This window comes from Otolemur garnettii, unplaced genomic scaffold (genome assembly GCF_000181295.1).
Source record: "Otolemur garnettii isolate 467f Iridium unplaced genomic scaffold, OtoGar3 scaffold00187, whole genome shotgun sequence".
Classification (NCBI taxonomy): Eukaryota; Metazoa; Chordata; class Mammalia; order Primates; family Galagidae; genus Otolemur; species Otolemur garnettii.
The window spans coordinates 418,328-433,251 of record NW_003852582.1 but is presented as its reverse complement, the minus strand read 5'-3'; the positions used below and the strand labels follow the sequence as shown (position 1 = coordinate 433,251).

The 14,924-nt window shown below is 37.3% G+C and overlaps 1 protein-coding gene across 1 annotated transcript in view; it reads right to left on the bottom strand.

The window, feature by feature from the left end:
• Window positions 1-14,924, bottom strand: part of UBR3 (ubiquitin protein ligase E3 component n-recognin 3 (putative)) — a 223,553-nt gene that overhangs the window by 172,653 nt on the left and 35,976 nt on the right. Inside the window, exons 2-3 of the mRNA XM_023507551.1 lie at window positions 8,916-9,055; window positions 5,011-5,169 (exon numbers count right to left, since the gene is read on the bottom strand). Of these exons, the coding sequence (XP_023363319.1) occupies window positions 5,011-5,169; window positions 8,916-9,055 (299 nt within the window). The remainder of the gene's footprint in view (window positions 1-5,010; window positions 5,170-8,915; window positions 9,056-14,924) is intronic.

Below are 14,924 nucleotides of genomic sequence, written 5' to 3'. Positions count from 1 at the left end.
AAAAAAAAAAAAAAAGAAAAACATATTGATACTAAGAGCTCTGTAAGAAAAATTATTCTCTATAGGAAAGCCAAATTACCATGGCATATGCCACCTCTTAGGTAAAATTCTGTATTTTAAATGAAGCTCTCAATCATTCTGATTATATACATACAAAAGAATTTTAATATTTGCTGAGCTTTTCTGTTTCTTTCTTTGCTAGCCTCATAATTGAAATAGAGGCCAGGCACGGTGACTCATGCCTGTAATCCTAGCACTCCGGGAGGCCAAGGCAGGTGGATTATTTGAGCTCAGGAGTTCAAGACCAGCTTGAGCAAAAGCAAGACCCTTGTCACTACTAAAAATAGAAAAATTAGCTGGGCGTGGCCCCTATAGTATCTATTCAGGAGGGTGAGGCAGGAGGATCACTTGAACCCAAGAGTTTGAGGCTGCTGTGAGCTAGGCTGATGCCACAGCACTCTACCTTGGGACAACAGAATGAAACTGAATCTCAAAAAAAAAAAAAACACCAACCAACCCATGCATTGATCTCAATGATAGATGAAATTTTTGTATAGGTCTTAATTAACAAAAATATATTCCATCGGCCAGCACCTGTGGCTCAGTGGGTGGGGAGCCAGCCCCATATACTGAGGGTGGCAGGCTCAGACCTGGCCCTGGCCAAACTGCAACAACAACAACAACAACAACAACAACAAATATATATATATATGTGTGTGTGTGTATGTATGTATATATACACACACATATATATATTTCATCAATCTCTTACAATCCTGAGAAAAATGAATGTATAATCACCATTTATGTAAGTGAAGAAACGAAGGCTTAGCAAGATAGCTAGCCAATGAGTATGCAATCACAATGGAATTGAAGCTAGGCTGCAACAATGTTATACTTTTGATTCAAAACCTAATCTGATTTCCATTGCTAAAAGTAAGCTAACAATTGTTTAATTTCAAGGAAAAAGTATTAAAAAGAACTGTACAAATAAAACAGGACAATTACCACAAATCATGCTAAGATATACATTCTTATAATGACTAAGAACAACCCACTTGTTTTCCTTCCCAACAGTTGATAGCTTCTGAATAAAGGACCATTTTCTAGGTTGAAGAAATAATGGACACCCATGTATGAACTTTACTCCTCTCTGGCTTCTTCATCAAAACTCAAATACAAGCTAACATCATCGTTATCCTAGACTGCTGGACTAGAGCTGCTTTTCTTGCCCCAACTAATCTATTATTGGCAAAACAAGTCATCTTTTTAAAACATATCTGATAGTATCACTTTTAAGCTTGAAAATTATTTCCCACTTTATCAAAAATAAGATATAAAATCTTACATGGCCCATGAAGAGGACCTACCCAGGCCAGGCACAGCGGCTCACACCTGTAATCCTAACACCCTGGGAGGCCGAGGTGGGGGGATTGCTTGCACTCAGAGGTTTGAGACCAGCCTGAGCAAGAGTGAGACCCAGTCTCTAAAAATAGCCGGGTGTTGTGGTGGGCGCCTATAGTCCCAACTACTTGGGAGGCTGAGGCAAGAGGACCACTTGAGCCTAAGAGTTTGAGGTTGCTGTGAGCAGAGTACTCTACCAAGGACAACAAAGTGAGACTCTGTCTCAAAAATTTAAAAAAAGAGAACCTACCTGATATGGATCTAGTCTAATAGGGTAACTTTATTTTCTTTTCTATTATTATTTTTTTTCTACCTATAAGTCAGGGGTAGCCTTATCTGTGTCACTATCCCTCCAAATTCATTTCATTTCAGCTATACTAGCCTTTTTAATTTCTTATTTAAAACATAAATAAATAAGCTCAATCCCACCTATTAATATTCCTCATGCTGGTCCCTTTGCCTAGAATTTGTATGTATTTGAATTTGCCTACCTGAAGGTTTAATAAGTGCCACAGATACATAAATCTACGCTTTTTATCCCATTTGTGGTACTTATAATTTCTTCAAATGCCTGAGGACTCCAATGGCAACTTAGATTATCTGATTCTAATAGGTCCCTGCAGCTCTGTTGTGTCTTCTTCAATAGATTTTCTCTGTTCTCCAAACTGGATAATCTGCTGATGTATCTTCCAATTCACTGGCCCTTTTATCCTCTCTAATATGCTGCTATATTCATCAGGGTATTTTTCTATTCCATTATTTACTTTACTTTAACTGTCAGTTCTAAAATTTCAATTTGATCCTTTTTGCTTACATTTATTTGCTAAGATTCCTTATCCCTTCACTCATTACATTTTCCTTTAATTCCTTGAATATATTTTTCTTTAATTTCTTCAGCATCTTTAGAATAGTTGCTTTAATGTCTTCATCTGTTAGATCCAGCATCTGTGCTATCTCTATGTCCATGTCTACTGACTAGTTTGTTTTTTTCTTGATTATAACATACAGTTTCTTATTTACTTGCATGTCCACTAGTTTTTATCATATACTGAATATCTTAATGATATAATATAGGAGATTCTGGATTGTTATCTTCTGCTAAGAATATTAATTTTTATTACAGAAGCAAGTTCAATTATAGGCTGATCAAATAGAACTCATGAAGGCTCAGTTTTACACTGTGTAAGGGACACATCTGTGGAAGGCCTAAGGTACTCAAAAGACCCTCTAAATTGGTAAGAATCACCTCCAAACTCTGCCCCTTACAGATACTGTCAGTGTTATAGGCGTCATTAGTCTAACCTACAGGAGACCTTACTCTATGGTTTGGTATTTTGATGTCTCAGTTAGATGCCTAAGGTATTACTATCAGCAAGATCTCTCCACTCTGGTTGGGCTGAAAATGCCAACACTGACCTCTCTTGATATCTCTGTTCCACTTTTAACCCCACAGCAGTCACTCTCTAAGTCGCCTTAGGTAGCCTCATCCTGTATATGTGTAGCTTCGTCCTCAACCAAGTGCAAGCCCTTTCAGGGATCCCACACAAGTCTGTGTCTCCACATTTTAGCATTCTGCCTCAAAGAGTACAGACTTTCCAACTGCTTCAACTGCAACCTCTGCAGCCTTAACTCAGTGGGACCACCATATTCTGCTTCAATGCCAGCTTGCTCTACTACAGCTAGGAAGTTGTCCCTAGTCGGAGAGCCAAAGCGATCATGGAACTCACTTCAATGCTTTTCCCTTCCCTCAGACAGTCTTGGGCTGCCTACTGTCCAATACTTAAAAATAGCTGTCTCAGCCAGGTTGGTTGCTCACCCCTGCAATCCTAGCACTCTGAGAGGCTGAAGCAGGAAGATCACCAGAGTTCAGGAGTTTGAGAACAGCTTGAATGGGAGTGAGACCCCATCTCTACTAAAAACAGAAAAACTAACCAGGCATTGTGGTAGACACTGTAAGCCAGCTACTTGGGAGACTGAGGCAAGGGGATCACTCAATCCCAAGAATTTGAGATTGCTATGAGCTATGATGTCATAGCACTCTACCCAAGATGATAGACTGAGATTCCGTCTCAAAAAAAAGAAAAACTGTCTCACTTTTTGTTCAGTTTTATGTTGTTTATGAAACAAGGGCTAGTCCAGTATCCAGAAGCAGGAGACATCTTCTACTAGAAACCTGACCCACCCCATAACCACCCAACTCCACTCACCCTCTAGTTAACTGACTTTCTCTCAACCATTAGATTTTACTTTAAATAGCACTATCTCAGTGAAGCTTTGCCACCTCCCCTTCCAGTGAAATCAGGTCCCACTTTTATAACCACTTGCTCTACACTGTATAGTTTATAAATGGTTTAGTAGTTTTATTAAAGTAACCTCACTCACTAGACCATAAGCTTTCTAAGGGCAAGGACAGGGTTACTTAGTTGATTATTGTCGTCTTTAACCCATGTCCTAGTGTCTACTGCAGAGCCAAGCACATAGTGAGTGCTTAATAAATATTTGTTGAAGAATGAAATATGTTACGTAAGACAATCTCTAAATAACATATGGTAAACAACACACATGAAAATTTTGCCACTCTAAAGAAATATGATGAACTTCAATGTTCATGTTTCATGAGCCAGAAAAAAGAATGCTGCTTAAAATAATTGATATATTTAATGTACTATAAATTTGAGCAAACTAAAGGTATAGAAATTAGTTTGTATAAGAGTATACTAAGCATACAAATACTTAACAATTCCAAGTTTTATAACTTAAACTCTCTATTATTATAAAATCCCAGGCCATACACCCCAAAAGTTTGGAATATAAAAAATGAAGACATAGAAGTGATTGTTGTTACTGTTTAAAGAAGGGCAAAAAGAGTATGACTATGGGCTCGGCGCCTGTGGCTCAAGCAGCTAAGGCGCCAGCCACATACACCTAAGGTGGCGTGTTCGAATCCCCAGCCTGGGCCCACCAAACAACAATGATGGCTGCAACCAAAAAATGGCCAGGCATTGTGGCGGGCACCTGTAGTCCCAGCTACTTGGGAGGCTGAGGCAGGAGACTCACTTGAGCCCAGGAGTTGGAGGTTGCTGTGAGTGTGATGCCATGGCACTCTACCCAGGGGGGATAGCCTGAGGCTCTGTCTCAAAAAAAAAAAAAAAAAGAGTATGACTATGTTGCACCAAAAGTTAGGAGACCTGGTTTTCATCCCAACTCCAATGTAAATTAATCATGAGGTCTTAAACAGGTCATTTAATTTTTCTGGGGCTCAGTTTCCTCCTCCATAAAATAATAAGTTCTGGTAATTACTTCCAGCTTTAGCTTTCTATGAAAAAAAAAATCTATATTTTACCCTTAAATTCTGAAATATGCAATTTCCTATAATTACAGTAATATAAGTAAATTAAAAATTTCTTATGAATCTTTCTAAGAGTAGAATGTGAACGTTTTAAAACAATAACTAAGAAAATGACATGAAGGCTATGTTAGCCAGTTTGATGGAAGTGTTTTGGATTGTGTGTGAAAACCCCACACTGTACCCCAGAAGTACATTAATGTATATAGTTACCATTCAGTAAAAAAAAAAAAAAAAATTTCTTCTAACATATAACTCACCAGAAGTCAGATCTTTGTAGTTTTGTTGGTTTGTTAAAACCTGAGTAAGAACAGACCTCATTGCTCCTCCCATTTTAGTTAAGTCTTCTAAAAATGAAATTTGAGGTTCCAAAAGCTGAAGAACTTTGTTAAGGTCTTTTTCTGATGGTATATCAGCTGCTAAAAAAAAACAATAACAAAAAATCATTACAAATAATTTTTATTATAATACTTTGCTAAGAATAGTAGTATCTTATATTTTAACAGTTATAATGACTTATACTATCTTATAATCAATAAGGTTAATATAAAAACTCTGCTTAGAAAATTGGTATCTGCTCAGCACTCAGCCTAGAATAGACATGCTCAGGGATTTAGTCCTCTGAAAAGAAGTAGATACGAAAAAAAGAGATGATCTCCTAAGTTATTAAACACTTAATTTGTATAAGCAGCATTCAATCTGAGGGTATGATACATCCACATCTATAACTGTAATCATAAAATAATTTCAAAATAAGATAGTATTTAAGTTAAGATTATGCCCTATAATAAAATAAGATTTCAAATATATTAACAGTATCGTAAGAACAGTAGGGCAAAATTATGTCAGCTCTAAATTTAAACTTGTATAAAAAATAATCCATTCCCTATAATATTCCAAAAATACAAACTCACATTACCTGAAAGGCAGAAGCAACTAAAATGAAAGATGATTCTTCATAAATATGAAAATTTTTATTTTAAAAATATACCAGGCAAAACATGCCTAGTAGAGCTGAAGAGAAAGATAGGAAACTTAGCAGCTGAGAAAGAATATTAAAGATATAAATAAGAGATGTTTTAGAGAGGTCTAAAAGGAAAGAAGTGAATAGAGAGACTTAGAGCTTAGCCATAAATGGTCCAAAAAAAAAAAAAGGACTACCTGTAATGAATGGAACTAACAGTGGGACTGTGTGCCCCCTTTCATCAATTTCACTCAGTATTTGTTCAGCATCTAAATCCTTACTTTCTCAATGGAAAGCTAATACTATAAATTATTTGTCTTTATATTTTCCCCCAGTTACTTATATTGTAACCGTAGATGTTTAATTAATGTTTGTGAATGGTTACCAAGGGCTCTGATATGAACTCTAACACTGGTATAAGGATTGTTGGCTGAAATAAACAGAACTCAAAGCAACTGTGAAACCACAAAATCTCTCAGCTTCCATTACCTTGGATTAGATGATTCCAAGTCCTCTCTTTAAGTTTAAAGTGGTTTCTATACAAAATGATGCAAATTTTTTTTGCACAAATTAATCCTGAGAAGTGGTAATAAAAAGAAGAAAATTTCATGAACCCACATTCATGAGCTCATCTTTAGACAAAAGTCCATTCATTCTTCCATATTTTCAGAGAATAATATAATTATCAAAGCTACGTTTTACATGATTTACCTTTGATAACCATTGAATACTGTCAAAGAAAAAATAAAAATAATATACTTTTGTGTTAATTATTCTTCGATTAAACTAATGATAAAACTTTAAGGTTCCCATAACAAATGATATCTACCTATTACTTTTCTAAAATAGGATACCTGTAGTACAAAATGTAAATTCTCAGAAAGTGTGCTAACTATTTCCAAGAAATAATACAGAAGGCATCTTCAATAACTCAGCTGGTATCTGGTACCTTCTTTCCAAACAGATAGTTTTTGAAACTAACTCTAAGAGAAGTACTTAACAAAAGAGTGTATATTTGCCTTAAAATGTACAAAATAAGTATAATGGCTTGCTCATAATAAACATACAAGATATTTTTAGAAATGATGAAGATGTGGGTAGCACCCATAGCTCAGTGGGTAGGGGGCAATGGCCACATACACCAAGGCAGGCGAGTTCAAACCCAGCCCAAGCCAGCTAAAAATAGCTGGGCGTTGTGGAGTGCACCTGTAATCCCAGCTACTTGGGAGGCTGAGGTAAGAAAATCACTTAAGCCCCTCTAAGGTTGCTGTGAGCTGTGACACCATTGCACTCATGGCACTCTACCTAGAGGGAAAGCTCTGTCTCAAAAGAAGAAAAAAAAAAAAAAAGAAAGAAAGAAATAATGAAGATGTGAAGATGTTATATAATAGTCCTTTACACTTCAAGGAAAGAAACAGAAGACAAAAATGTGTGCCATAACTTCAAACTGAATAGGAGATTACTTATTTAGAAAGGTAAAAATTATCAGAAAAAGTTAATAAACTCAAGTCATACTATTTCATAAATTGTTATGTAACAATTCACAATGTCATGATGAGAACTTGGATACCTAAACCTAAACATTTAATAAAATGAAGTAATAGTGAATGCTAAAAAATATATATACACATTTTAAGAATGGAAAAACTGTATTAAATTTGCAATATTCAAGTCACATTTGACTTCTGCAATTATAAGAGATGCTCAACATGACTTGTATTCACCTTTGGTTAATGAGTATTACAATTTTTTTTTTTTTTTTTTTTTTGAGAGAAAGCCTCAAGCTGTCACCCTGGGTAGAGTGCTGTGACATCACATCTTACAGCAATCTCCAACTTCTGGGCTCAAGCGAGTCTCCTGCCTCAGCCTCCCAAGTAGCTGAGACGACAGATGCCTGCCACAACACCTGGTATTTTTTGGTTGCAGCTGTCATTGTTGTTTGGCAAGCCCAGGCTGAATCCAAACCCACCAGCTCAGGTGTATGTGGCTGGAGCCTTAGCTGCTTGAGCCAGAGATGCCAAGCCCACAATTTTTATATTTCATTTATTTATTATTTTTTAGAGACAGAGTCTCACTTTGTCACCCTGGGTAGAGTGCCATGGCGTCACAGCTCACAGCAACCCCCAGCTCTTGGGCTTGGGTGATTCTCTTGCCTCAGTCTCCCAAGTGGCTGGGACTACAGGTGCCCACCACAACATCCGGCTATTTTTCGTTGCAGTTTGGCAGGGATGGGTTTGAACCCTCCACCCTCGGTATATGGAGCAGGCACCCTACTCAATGAGCCACAGGCACTACCCTGAGTATTACAATTTTTTTTTTTTTTTTTTGAGACAGAGCCTCAAGCTGTCGCCCTGGATAGAGTGCCCTGGCATCATAGCTCACAGCAACCTCTAACTCCTAGGCTGAAGCGAGTCTCCTGCTTCCGCCTCCCAAGTAGCTGGGGCCACAGGCACCGGCCACAACACCTGGCTGTTTTTTGGTTGCAGCCATCATTGTTGTTTTGGCAGGCCCGGGCTGGATTTGAACCTGCCATCTTAGGTGTATGTGGCTGGCACCTTAGCCACTTGAGCCACAGGCGCCAAGCCGAGTATTACAATTTTAATACAGTCTTTTCCTTTCCTAAAATATTTTTGGTACCCTCTGTATTATTCAAGATTTTGACTAAATCTTAAAAGGTAAAAATGCTTATCATTTTTCTCTTTTTAGATGATGCTTACATCCATTCATTCTACCAGTAATGTACAAGTGAGAAATTTGATCCTAAATTTTTATATAATATATATTAAGGGGAATAAAAATATAAATAGACCTCTACCAAAAAAAGATTGGTAAAATAGCTTATCTTCTAAAAATTCTAAGTTAAATGCAAACAACTTCCAGGCCTTCTCAATTCTATCATAGTATTACTTTAATCTTATAAAATGATTACTTTCTCATCTGCAAAAGGTCAAGTAAGTTTGATTCAAAATATCTATGACCCCAAAAGCAGAAAGCACCAAACTATGACTACTACAAGGTACCTACAAGGTTGTATGATTTATTTTTAGCATGTTTTTGTGCATTTGATATGTATAGTCATCTATTTAAAATGTTAAGCAAAAAAAAAACAATATCTGGAAAAAATTCACTTTGTTATTAATGCTAAATTTGGGAAATTAAGAACTTAAAAAGGGTACTAATACTAAGTGGATTAAAACATACCTGGTTCATTATAGCCTTCTCTTAAGTACTGAATAAGACAAAAAATAAATCTTGGAAGAACAAATTCAGACATCATCAATAAGTCTTTGGGGACACAGGGAATATTTGAACTTGATTTAATTTGATGCCTTTTGCAAAACCTGTAATATGAAAAAGAAAAAAAAATTAACAGTGATGTCTATTCAGCCAAGGATATATTACTTCTGTTTCTAATGTTCATAATCAGAATGCAGGCTAATATATCAAAGCCAATAAAATCTTCCTTTATGATTTTAAGGTATCAAGTTAAAATAATATAATTTTAACTAGTCTTTAAATCAAAAATGGTACTCAGGGATCTTCTGCCTAATAAATGACCACACTAGTTAGATTCGAACTAGAGCCCCCGCCCAAACCAAAAAAAGGGGGGAAAAAAATCTCATTATGTAATTTACATTTTTTAACTGAAATATATTACTTTCAAGTAAGACCTTGTTACTTCTACTCTTTATAAACCAGAAAGTATAAACTAATCATTTCCTTTTTTTTTTTTTGAGACAGAGCCTCAAACTGTCCCCCTGGGTAGAGTGCTGTGGCATCACAGCTCACAGCAACCTCCAACTCCTGGGCTCAAGCGAGTTTCCTCCCTCAGCCTCCCAAGTAGCTGGGACCACAGGTGCCCGCCACAATGCTGGGCTATTTTTTGGTTGCAGCCATCATCGTTATTTGGCGGGCCTGGGCAGGATTCCAACCCGCCACCTTAGGTGTATGTGGCTGGCGCCTTAGCCACTTGAGCCACAGGCGCTGAGCCTAAACTAATCATTTTCAAGGAATTTACATTTTTCATTTCTTAACTATTTCTAATTTACTGCTTTAATGAGTGGTTAAGTGATATAAAGACATGTACTTAAAGTTTACTTCAAAAGTTTGTATAGACTTAAGTATATGCATTCCTTTTAATCTTGTACTCATTTTAAAGTATAATTGCTATCCTTCAGCAAAAATGAAGTAAACTATTCTATACTTATAATCCAAATAACCAAAAAAAGTTATTGGTGACCAAACACAAAATCACATTAAATGCATAAAATGCCTAGAAATTAATAGGAAGGGTGGAAAAACTATTTTACCTGAAAAATGCAAAAGATCTGAATAGAGAAAAACTACATTCCTAAAGCGAAATATTGACTTTATATGTATAAATATGTATATATGTATATATATACAGATATGTATATATGTGTATATAAATATATACAGATATGTATATATATATGCATATAGATTGATCTATCCGTATATATATATTTTTTAAAGGCAGTTCTCTAAAACTTAATGCCATTAAATTTAAATTGCAACGAGATCAATCACAAACTAAATCTAAAGTTCAAATGGAAGAGCATTTGTGTGAAAAACATTAAACTTGAAAACAAAGATCAATAATAATGAACTGGACTGTAAAACATGGTACAAAACAATTTTTTCATTTGTAGTTTTCTGGCCAGGGAGGGTTTGAACCCGCCACCTCTGGTATATAGGGCCAGTACCCTACTCCTTTGAGCCACAGGCACTGCCCAAAACATGGTACAAAACAATTTTAATTGAAACTCTACGGTAATGTGATAAAATTAATGTACCACAATTAAGTCCAGAAAAATATGTAAATTTGTGGATTTAATAAATAACAAATGTGGAGACAGAGAAGACTTTTAATAAATTACTTTTTTTTTTTTTTTGAGACAGAGCCTCAAGCTATCCCCCGGGGCAGAGTGCTGTGGCATCACAGCTCACAGCAACCTCCAACTCCTGGGCTCAAGCAAGTCTCCTGCCTCAGCCTCCCAAGTAGCTGGGACCACAGACATCCACTACAACGTCTGGCTATTTTTTGGTTGCAGCCATCGTTGTTTGGCAGGCCCAGGCTGGATTCGAACCCGCCACCTTAGGTGTATGTGGCTGGCACCTTAGCCACTTGAGCCACAGGCACCGGGCCAATAAATTACTTTAGGTCAAAACTGATTACCTAATGCAGAAAATAAGTTTAATTCCTACTTTATGTTATATACAAAATACATTCCCATGTACATTGAAAATCAAATGGAAGGAAAGGAACCTAGAAGAAAATTAACTTTTCTCCTATATTATCTCAGAGCATGGAATCTCTAACTGAGACTTGAAACCAAAAGTCACAAAAGAAAAAAACACATAAATCAAAAGATTTTATGCAAAAGACAATAACTGGAAAATATTTACAATATATAAAACAGCAAAAAGATTAATATCTATAATTATAAACTCTCAAAAATGGATAAGAAAAAAGTTCAATATATAAATCAAGCAAGGTCATGGAAGATTCACAAGGAAGTATTGAATAGGCCAGTCGGGACTGCTCACATCTGTATTCCTATCACTCTGAGAGGCCAAGGCCAGTAGATTTCTTGAGCTCAAGAGTTCGAGACCCAGAAGATAAAAAATCACATTACAATAAAGATATTTGTATCAGAATGTTTATTGCAGCCCAATTCATAATTGCCAGGTCATGGAAGAAGCCCAAGTGCCCATTAATCCATGAATGGATCAATAAACTGTGGTATATGTACACCTGGAATACTATACACCCCTAAAGAAAGATAGAGACTTTACCTCCTTCATGTTTACATGGATGGAACTGGAAAATGTTCTTCTTAGCAAAGTATCACAAGAACGAAAGACAAAGTATCCAATGTACACAGCCCTATTATGAAACTAATTTATAGTTCTCAAATGAAAGCTACAACTTAATCCTAGCCTAAGAATATGGAGAGGGGGTGGGAGAGGGGAGGGGAGAAGGGCATCTGGGTGGTGGGAGGGTGACTGGAAAGATCACCTATATGGTCTGTCTAACAAGGGTACAAGTGAACTTTTCTAGAACTAGAGTATAAATGTTTTAACACAATAACTAAGTAAATGACATAAAGTCTATGTTAACCAGTTTGATGAAAGTATTTCAAATTGTAATGAAAACACTACACTGTACCCCATGTTTGCATTAATGTATACAGCTATCATTTAATAAAAAAATTATAATTAAAAAAAGAATACTATTAATTTAAAAAAAAAAAAAAAGAGTTCAAGACCAGCCTGAGCAAGAATGAGACCCCCATCTCCAAAAAAATAGCCAGGCATTGTGGTAGGCACCTGTAGTCCCAGCTACTCCGGAGACTGAGGTAAGAGAACCTCTTGAGCCCAAGAATTTGAGATTGCTGTCAGCTCTAATGCCATGGCACTCTACTAAGGGAGACAGAATGAGACTCTGTCTCAAAAAAAAAAAAAAAAAAAAAGACGTACTGAATAGCCAATAAACATATGAAAAGATGCTCCAATTCTCTAATAACCAAAGCAATAAATTTTATTAAAACAAAAAATGAATAACTAGAAAATGACCATTTTGTGGTATCTAATAAAATAACTGATACATGCAACGGAGCCATTAAAAGAAACCTTGATCTCGGGCAGCGCCTGTGGCTCAGTAGGTAGGGCACCGGCCCCATACATGGAGGGTGGTAGGATCAAACCTGGCCCTAGCCAAACTGCAACAAAAAAATAGTGGGGCATTGTGGCGGGTACCTGTAGCCCCAGCTACTCAGGACGCTGAGGCAAGAGAATGGCCTAAACTCAGGAATTGGAGGTTGCTGTGAGCTGTGTGACGCCACAGCACTCTACCGAGGGTGATAAAGTGAGATGGTCTCTACAAAAAAATAGAAAGAAACCTTGATCTCCATGTAGAGATCAGAATATTACATCTTTATCAATCTTAGTATCACCAGAAGTGGAAAAAAAGAGACACTATGACATGTGATAAGTACACAGTACCATTTATGAAGTGTCCTTAACAAATAAGTTAAACCTGAATAACACCAAGTCTCTAGGACTACTTTCCATTTACAAGAAGTAACTGGTGATAAAGGAATGTTAAATCTGTGATCCCCAACCACCTGTTAGGAACCAGGTCCCAGAGCATCACCACCTGAGCTCTGCCACCTGTTCCATCCACCCCGCCCTGTCCCAGTCTCCATGGAAAAAATGCATTCCCCTGGTGCCAAAAAGGTTCCAGGCTGCACAGCAGGAGGTGAGCAGCAGGCAAACAAGCAGAAGCCGCAAACCTTCATTTGTGTTTACAGCCACTCCCCACTGTTTACATCGGGGCCTGAGCTATGCCTCCGGTCCCATCCCATTGCTGCTTTCCGTGGAACAACTGTCTTCTATGAAATCTGTCTCTAGTGACAAAAATATCAAGGACCACTTAGGTAAATGACAAATCAGAAATGTTAGATGTTATAGAGGACAACTGACCCAGTTTCTGCAACCTGTCAGTAGGAAGGGGAAAGGCTAGAAGGGCTATTCTAGGTTAAAAGAGGCTTCAGAGACCTCATGTGTAATGTGTAAACCAATTCTAACAGACCAACTCCAAAAGGCATTTTTTTAGACAGTTAGGGAAATAAGATTACAAACTGGGTATTAGTTCATTAATTATATTAGGTATGAGCCAGGCCTGGTGGCTCATGCCTGTAATCTTAGCTCTCTGGGAAAAGGTAGGTAGCTTGCCTGAGCTCAGGAGTTCCAGACCAGCCTGAGCAAGAGCAAGACCCCATCTCTAAAAAAATAGCCAGGCGTTGTGCCAGCTTGTAATCCCAGCTATTCTGGAGGCTTTGGGAAGAGTATCTTGAGCTCAAGAGTTTGAGGATGTTGTGAGCTATGATGCCACAGCACTCTACCCAGAGTGACAGAGTGAAATCCTGTATCAAAAAAAAAAAAAATTATTAGGTATGATAATGGCATTGTAATAATGTAAGAAAATGCCCATGGTTATGTCATGATATTAAGAAATTATTTTGTGTGGGTATGACAATAACAACATTGTGATTATCACTGAAAAATGAAGCCCTTGTGTTTTACATACTCTTAGAGAGGAGCAGGGGGTGGGGAGGACAGCAAAAAATATTTAAAGATGAAATGCTACAATATATGGGACTTGTTTCAAAATAATCTGGTGGGATGAAGGGGAGTGGGTGGGAGTATACCAAGATAGCAAGACCAACTATGAATTACTAGTTGTTGAAACTGGGAGATGGATACACAGAGCTTCATTAAGCTCATTAAGCAGAATGCCAGCCAACAGCAAAGCCAATAAAGTAGTCCTTTCTGATTTTCAAGGCACCAATTTAAAACACTATGGCTTAAGTTTGTCTTTAAGTCAAAAATTGTACCAAGAGTTTTTCTCCTAACAAAAGACCTAGTTAAGTTCATTGTGGTCGATTTTATACATGTTTGAAATTTTCTGTACTAAAAAAAAAGGTTTTTAAAAGAAAATATCCATATTTTTAAAAGATGAATCCTGCTGGGCGCAGTGACTCTTGCCTGCAAAGCACTTGGGAGGCCAAGGTGGACGAATTGCTTGAGCTCAGGATTGCCTGAGCTCAGGAGTTCGAGACCAGCCCGAGCCAGAGTGAGACCTCATCTCTAAAAATAGCCAGGTGTTGTGGCAGGTCCCTGAAGCCCCAGCTCCCTGGGAGGCTAAGGCAAGAGAATCGCATGAGCCCAAGAGTTTGAGGTTGCTGTGAGCTATGACGCCACAGCACTATACCCAGGGCAACAGAGGACTCTGTCTCAAAAAAAATCCAACTTGAGACTTTGAAGATTCAAAGGTTATCAATTCTTTCCAAAGAGGTTATGAGTTTGCAGTCCCATTTGATCCTGCAATCCCAGATCCCAGGTATCTACCCAGAACAAAAAAAAAAAAAAAAAAAAAATCATTTTTACTATAAGGACATTTGCACTAAATTGCTTACTGCAGCTCAATTTACAATTGCCAAGACATGGAAACAACCTAAATGCCCATCAACTCAGGAAGGGATAAATTGTGGTACATACACATCATGGAAAACCATTCAGCCATTAAAAAGATGGTGGCTTCACATCTTTTCTAATATTCTGAATGGAGGTGAAATACATTCTTCTTAGTAAAGTATCACAAGAATGAAAAAGCATGGCTCG